This window comes from Tachyglossus aculeatus, unplaced genomic scaffold (assembly GCF_015852505.1).
Source record: "Tachyglossus aculeatus isolate mTacAcu1 unplaced genomic scaffold, mTacAcu1.pri scaffold_207_arrow_ctg1, whole genome shotgun sequence".
In the NCBI taxonomy this organism is placed as follows: domain Eukaryota; kingdom Metazoa; phylum Chordata; class Mammalia; order Monotremata; family Tachyglossidae; genus Tachyglossus; species Tachyglossus aculeatus.
This window is the reverse complement of record NW_024044923.1, coordinates 2,200-10,085: the sequence shown is the minus strand read 5'-3', so window position 1 is coordinate 10,085 and position 7,886 is coordinate 2,200. Positions and strand designations below refer to the sequence as shown.

The 7,886-nt window shown below is 55.6% G+C and overlaps 1 protein-coding gene across 1 annotated transcript; it reads left to right on the top strand.

The window, feature by feature from the left end:
• Positions 1-4,122: 4,122 nt before the first annotated feature.
• Positions 4,123-5,074, top strand: LOC119923619 (MAPK-interacting and spindle-stabilizing protein-like; the record flags this gene model as incomplete). The annotated part of the gene is made up of 2 exons (XM_038742954.1): positions 4,123-4,770; positions 4,934-5,074. Coding segments are annotated over exons 1-2 (789 nt in total), but the record flags the coding sequence as incomplete, so codon positions are not given.
• Positions 5,075-7,886: the final 2,812 nt, after the last annotated feature.

The window sequence follows — 7,886 nt, the reverse complement described above, 5'->3', positions numbered from 1 at the left end:
AGATGTTGCCAACTTGGACTTCCCAAGCACTTAGTACAGTGCTCTGCACACAGTAGGTGCTCAACAGCAGCATGGCTCAGCGGAAATCAATCAATCAATCAATCAATCAATCGTATTTATTGAGCGCTTACTATGTGCAGAGCACTGTACTAAGCGCTTGGGAAGTACAAATTGGCATCACATAGAGACAGTCCCTACCCAACAGTGGGCTCACAGTCTAAAAGGGGGAGAAAGGCGGAAAGCCCCGGCTTTGGAGTCAGAGGTCATGGGTTCGAATCCTGGCTCCGCCACATGTCTGCTATGTGACCTTGGGCAAGTCACTTCACTTCTCTGAGCCTCAGTTCCCTCATCTGGAAAATGGGGATGAAGACTGTGAGCCCCACGTGGGACAACCTGATCACCTTGTAACCTCCCCAGCGCTTAGAACGGTGCTTTGCACATAGTAAGCGCTTAACAAATGCCATCATTATTATTATTATTGAATGAATAAATACGAATAAATACTGCACACAGTAAGCGCTCAATAAATACGATTGATTGATTGACAATGAATGAATAATGGGAGTAAACCATGGAGACTGCACACGGGAGTGGGAGAAGAGGAAAGGCGGTCACCACCCTCCTTTCTGGTGCCATTTTAGGGCTCCGGTGTGAGGAGGAAGGGCCGGAGAGGTGGGCTTCCCTTCCCTCCGGGGCCATCCTGGGCCCCTCATCGGAGCGGAGCGCGGACCCTTCCTCTTTGCACGTGGCTCTGGTGGGGTTATCATTATAATGCCATCATTATTATTATTATTATCCCACCTCAGTCCGCTGGCACTTTTGCCGCTGGTTCTCCCAACCCCGCTATCTTGGATTCACATCACTTGGGTCTGTGACCTTTGGACATTTGATAACGCTCCACCCCCGGCTCCCAACAATTACGCCCAATAAATAAGCGCTCAATAAATGCGATTGAACGAATGAATGAAACACCACCATCGCCATGGTTCTCAGAGACCAGATACAAGCCGGCCTGTCGCTGTTTTCGAACTGTGTCCCTTTACCTCGTTTTTGACCGGATTGTATCAGGGCTGCCCTCTCCCTAATTATGATAATAATAATAATAGTTATGATGGTATTTGTTAAGTGCTTACTATGTGACCCTAATGTCCAGACCGTGGGTACCTGTGTAAATGTTTGTACATATTTATTACTCTATTTATTTATTTTACTTGTACATATTTATTCTATTTATTTTATTTGGTTTATATGTTTTGTTTTGTTGTCTGTCTCCCCCTTCTAGACTGTGAGCCCACTGTTGGGTAGGGACCGTCTCTAGATGTTGCAAACTTGTACTTCCCAAGCACTTAGTACAGTGCTCTGCACACAGTAAGCGCTCAATAAATACGATTGAATGAAACACCACCATCGCCATGGTTCTCAGAGACCAGATACAAGCCGGCCTGTCACTGTTTTCGAACTGTGTCCCTTTACCTCGTTTTTGACCGGATTGTATCGGGGCTGCCCTCTCCCTAATAATAATAATAATAGTTATGATGGTATTTGTTAAGTGCTTACTATGTGACCCTAGTGTCCAGACCGTGGGTACCTGTATATATGTTTGTACATATTTATTACTCTATTTATTTTACTTGTACGTATTTTACTTTTACTTGTATTTATTTTACTTGTACTTGTACGTTTATTTTATTTGGTTTACATGTTTTGTTTTGTTGTCTGTCTCCCCCTTCTAGACTGTGAGCCCGCTGTTGGGTAGGGACGTCTCTCTATGTTGCCAACTTGTACTTCCCAAGCGCTTAGTACAGTGCTCTGCACAATACTAAGTGCTCAACAAATATGATTGAATGAATGAATCACCACCATCGCCATGGTTCTGAGAGACCAGATACAAGCCGGCCTGTCGCTGTTTTCGAACTGTGTCCCCTTTACCTTGTTTTTGACCGGATTGTATCGGGGCTGCCCTCTCCCTAATAATAATAATAATAATAATAATAGTTATGATGGTATTTGTTAAGCTCTTACTATGGGACCCCAGTGTCCGGACCGTGGGTCCCGAGGACCAGCCAGGTCCCGGCAGCAAGCCGGAACCACGGCCGGATCCAAAGCGGGGTGGATCTCGGAGGCATTTGCTTTATCTCTGGCGGAGCATGGGAGGGAAGGAAGTCCGCTCCTGTTCTTTTCTTCCCTGATTTGTGCCCTTTATTCACCCCTCCCTCAGCCCCACGACACTTACGTCCACATCCCCAATTTATTTATATTAATGTCTGTCTCCCCCTCTAGAATGCAATCTCCTCGTGGACAGGGAAAGTGTCTACCAATTCTTTGGCACTGTACTCCCCCAAGCGCTTAACACAGTACTCTAAAGAGAGTAATCGCTCAATAAATGCCGTTGACTGATTGATGGGAGAGGATTCTGGAAGTCCAAAATCTGGACAAACTTCCCCTCCAGGTTTGTTACGGGGGAGATACATATTTGTTTATTCAAATTAATGTCTGTCTCCCTCTCTAGACTGTAAGCTCATTGTGGGCAGGAAATGTGTCTGTATACATGTTTGTACATATTTATCTATTTATTTTACTTGTACATATTTATTCTATTTATTTTATTTTGTTAATATGTTTTGTTTTGGAGAAGGCGAGGAATTAGAGGAGGAAAAAGGCAGGAGGAGGACGGAGTGTTTTCCGTGCTCAGCCTCAAGGCGACCGGGGCCCAGGAGGAACCCCGGCCCGGCCTGATCGATGCCCAAGCCGATCAATGGCAATGGCTTTTACTGAGGAGCCGCCAAGGGCAATGAGCTAAATTAGTGGGGTCCCCACCGTCCGGGAAAGGCCGCAGCCCCCCGCCACCAACCAAGCAAGCCCTCTGGCGAGTTCCCGAGCACCGCCCGAGGAGCCGGGCCCCGAAATGCCTTCCTCGGGATCGACCCTTTCTCCATCTGGGGAGGGTGGAGCGGAAGAACGCAGCCACGGGGTGAAGAGGGGATGGAGTTCAAGAAACTCGGACATTTTGGCTCTTCATCCTCCCAAAGGCCATTTCCGGGCAAATGCTAAAACAGCACGAGCCGCATCCCCTTGGCCGGCTTATAAACGTTGACGGGGACACAGAGTCCGGCGGACGTAAGAGCCGGAGACGCCGTCCCTCCCTGACACAGAGAGGCTTTTGTGGGCTTCACCTGTCAGAGTTCCCATCAGGGACCGGTCTTTAATTAATTAATCAATCAATCGGTGGTATTGACTGAGCGCTTACTGGATGCAGAGCACTGCACTAAGCGCTCGGGAGGGTACGACAGAGAGTCGGTAGACACGTTCCCCGCCCACGACGAGCAGAAGAAGGCGGCCTCCGCGCCAGAAGCCTCCCTCGGACACGTGCGACGTCCGGCTAGGGGCCAGCTCTCTACCACACCCCGAGAGCCCCGGGGACCGAAGTCGTCAGGGTTTGGACACGGGATCCCTCGCCCGCCCGACCGGACCGACGCCGGGCTCTGCCATCCCCCCAGTCCTTGACCCCCGAAGGGAAACAACGCCGTGGTCCCGCTCCCGCGGGAGGCCGAGGCCAGCCGCACCCACGCGCCGGTCACCGCGCGGCCGCGGGACTCCCCGCATCCAACGCTACCCACGGCCCCAGAGGCGGACGTTTCCAAGTTTCCGCCTGACGTTTTCCTGGAACTGGAGGCTGAAAACTCTTGGGCGGAAACCAGGAAGTACAAGCTGGGCGGCTGGGAGGGGCCGGAGGATCAGGCCGCCAGCCCGTTCCCCCGAGGGAAGGCGGACCGGATCGCTGCCAACGTTTCCAGAGGAGGAGGTGGAGGAGGAGAAGGAGGAAGAAGTGGCTTGGATGGGCCTTGTGGGTTTCCTCCCGCTCTTCAGCTCCCCAAATACGCTCCCGGAGCAAACATTACCTATAGCTTGGGCCGGCTGGGCTGGAGCCAACCCGCCCGTGAGGGGAAAACCACGAATGGCACGGCGAGGCTCCCGGGGAGTTGGAGGATTGGCCCCCATGGCAGGGAACGGCTGGAAGGGTGGGACAGGGAAAGGGATCAGTGGAGAGCGGGTCCACATTGGGTCGGAGGTCCGGGACCGAGGTAGCCGGCGGTAAGCCAGTCGGCCATCTGGGGTGCAGCCATGGGCCGGCACCCCCGAGCCAGGCCGGAGGAGGCTCCGGAGGGCTCCGCCCGGGGCATCTCCCGGCACCCCAGGGCGGAGTCCGAGCTGGAGCCGGCCCGCCCCGAAACCCGGCCCCAGCTGGCCAAGGGCCGGTGGGATGGCCTGAGCCCGGCCAGAGGCTCGGAGCGAACCCCAGAGGTGCCCGCCCTCACGATGCAAATGGCCACCAGTGCCCGCGAGCCCGGAGTTTGCGGGACGTGCCCCGGTGGGACTCGGCGACGCCTCAAAGACCTCCGCTCGTCCTCGGCCCTGTGGCCCAAGAGGGGGTCGCTGTGCGGGCAAAGGGGACCCTGCTGGGCACCGGCCTCCAAGCCAAAGGCCCCCCACCCCTGCCCTCCGCTGCCCACTCCGGTCTCCTATCTGGGAGCCCTAATGGACCCCCGACGAGTCCAGTGCTGGAAGCACTGGGCTTGCCGTCCCCCAAAACTGGGGGAAACAGACCGTCAGGAGAGCCAACTCTCGCCTCCCCCAAGCCTAGGCCTCAGTGAAAGAGTCCTGAAGCCAGGTTCTGGACATTATGGTCCGATCCCCGCCTCCAGCCCACTGGACGCAGCCTGGCTGACCCCCGGCGGACCCCCGCCGGTCTCTGCGTTCTGGGCGACGCAAGTGAGAGGGGAGCCCGGCCTGGGTAACGCACGCCAAGCCGAGCGGTGGGGGCGGGGGACGGGAGCTAATGAGCCATTTCATCTCCTCCGTTCCACCCCAAACTATTTTTATCTTCCGAAAAGAATCTTTTTCATCTTCCATGGGAACAACCCTTCTGTCGCAGGGCAGGTCTCTCTGCCACCGGCCTCAAGGCGAACCTCCCCCTCCCGCGTCCCCCAAAAAACACAAACCCCAACCTCAAAGTACCACCACAGAATCGGGACCTAAATCGTTTGCGATCGAGTTTGGACCGGGTGGAATCCGGGTACCTGGACTAGGGGGGCGGTCAGTGCCAGGCCTACCCGCCTGCCCCGACCCGGGGAGCCCCACAGAAACAATGAGGAAACGGTCCTTCAGCTGGACGGGGAGGGAGAGAAGGGGTGCAGGAGGAAAGGGGGGGAGACCCAAGAGGAGGAGTGAGGGAATGGAAGGGAAGGGCAGGGTACAGGAGGAATAGGGAGAGGCCTAGACCGGGAGCCTAGGGGAAGGGAGAGAGAAGATAAGGGAGCACTGGGAGAAGGGACAGAGAAGAGGGGTACAGGAAAAGAGGAGGGAAGCCAGGAAGGAGGAGGGGGTGGGAAGAGAGAGAGTGGAGAAGAGGAAGAGAGGGGCACAGGGATGGGGGAGGCCTAGGAGGAGGGCATGGAAGGAAACTCTGGGGAAGTGGAGGGACAGAGAGGAGCAGGAGGAGAGGGGGAGGACTACATGGAGGAGGAAGTCCTGGGGAGGGGAGAAAGATGGGGGTGCAGGAGGATGGAGGAGGCCTAGAAGGAGAAGGGTGAGCTGGGGGGGGTGGGGTATAGGGGAGAGGAGAACTAGGAGGAGGAGGAGGGAGTGCTGGGAATGAGGAAGAGAGGGGTGCAGGAGCGGAGGAGGGCCTAGAAGGAGGAGGGCGAGCTGGGGGAGGGATAGGAGAGAAGGGGTGCAGGGGAGGGGGAGGCCTAGAAGGAGGACAGCGTGCGGGGTGGGGGGGATAGCAGGGAGAGGGGATCACTAGCAGGAGAAGAAAATGCTGGGGGAATGGAGAGAGGGGGGGGTGTGGGAAGGGAGGGGCGGCCTAGAAGGAGGAGGAAATGCTGGGGAAGGGGAGCAGGAGAGGGATTCAGGAACCGGGGGAGACCTAGCAAGAAACGGGAATGCTGGGGGAGGTGGAGAGAGGGGTTGAGGAAGAAGGGGGAGGACTAGCAGGAGGAGGGAATGCTGGGGGAGGGGAGAGAGGGGGTGCAGGAAAAGGGGGAGAGGCCTAACTGGAGTAAGGAATGCTGGGGGGAGGGAAAAAGGGGTGTAGGAAGAGGAGAGGAGGCCTAGCAGGGGGAGGAAATGTTGGGGGGAGGGGAGAGAGGGGGTGCAGGAAAAGGGGGAGAGGCCTAGAATCAGGAGGGAACACTGGGGGAGGGGAGGGAGAGAGGGATACAGGAAAGGGGGGAGGGAGGCCTAGCAGGAGAAGGGAATGCCGGGGGAGGGAAGAGAGAGAGAGAGAGAGAGAGGGGTGTAGGAAAAAGTGGGGGGGCTAACAGGAACAGGGAATGCTGGGGGAGGGGAAGGAGAGAGGGGGTGCAGGGAAAGAGGGGAGGCCTAGGAGGATCAAGGAATGCTGGGGGAAGGCCTAACAGGAGCAGGGAATGCTGGGGGAGGGGAGGGAGAGAGGGGTGCAGGAAAAAGGGGGGGAGAACTAGGAAGAGCAGGGAATGCTGGGGGAGGGGAGAGAGGGATGTAGGAAGAGGAGGGGAGGCCTAGGAGGAAGAGGGAATGCTGGGGAAGGGGAAAGAGACAGGGGTGCAGGAAAAGGTGGGGGAGAAATAGGAAGAGCAGGGAATGCTGGGGGAGGGGAGAGAGGGATGTAAGGGAGAGGAGGGGAGGCCTACCAGGAAGAGGGAACGCTGGGGAAGGGGAGGGAGAGAGGAGGTGCAGGAAAAGGGGGGAGAGGCCTAGCAAGAAGAGGGAATGCTGGGGAAGGGGAGGGAGATAGGGGAGCAGGAAAAGGGAGGGGGAGAACTAGGAAAAAGAGAGAATACTGGGGGAGGGGAGAGACGGATGTAGGAAGAAGAGGGGAGGCCTACCAGGAAGAGGAAATGCTGGGAAGGGGAGGGAGAGAGGGGTGCAGGAAAAGGGGGGGGAAGAACTAGGAAGAAGATGGAATACTGGGGGAAGAGAGAGAGGGGTGCAGGAAAAGGGGAGGGAGGCCTAGCAGGAGGAGGAAATGCTGGGGAAGGGGAAGGAGAGAGGGGTGCAGGAAAAGGGGGGGGGGAGAACTAACAAGAAGAGGGAATACTGGGGGAAGAGAGAGGGGGGTGCAGGAAAAGGGGGGGAGAACTAGGAAGAAGAGGGAATGCTGGGGGAGGGGAGAGACGGATGTAGCAAGAGGAGGGGAGACCTACCAGGAGGAGGGAATGCTGGGGAAGGGGAGGGAGGGAGGGGTGAGGGAAAAGGCTCTGCCGATTGTCAGCTGTGTGACTTTGGGCAAGTCACTTATCTTCTCTGTGCCTCAGTTCCCTCATCTGTAAAATGGGGATTCATTCAACCATTCATTCATTCAATCGTATTTATTGAATGGTTAGTGTGCAGAGCACTGTACTAAGCGCCTGGGAAGTACAAGTTGGCAACATATAGAGATGGTCCCTACCCAACAGTGGGCTCCCAGTCCACTCATCCTCTGCGGCCAATCGCCCTGAAACCCCACGTAGAAACCCGCCGGCTCGCAATACCCCAGAGACTGACTCGCGACGCACAAACCGGGGGGTCTCTTTGCTCCAAAACGGGGGGCCGGGCCCAGGGATTCAAGGTTACAAGGCTGCTCGCATTTTCCACAAAGCCAAATAAACAGCACATTTTGTAAATGTGAACACCTTATTTATTTATTTGTACGTGTTTATTCTATTTATTTTATTAATACGTTTTGTTTTGTTCTCCGTCTCCCCCTTCTATTCATTCATTGATTCATTCAATCGTCTTTATTGAGCGCTTGCTGTGTGCAGAGCACTGTACTAAGCGCTTGGGAAGTCCAAGTTGGCAACATATAGAGACGGTCCCTACCCAACAGTGGGCTCACAGTCTAGAAGGGGGAAACGGAGAACAAA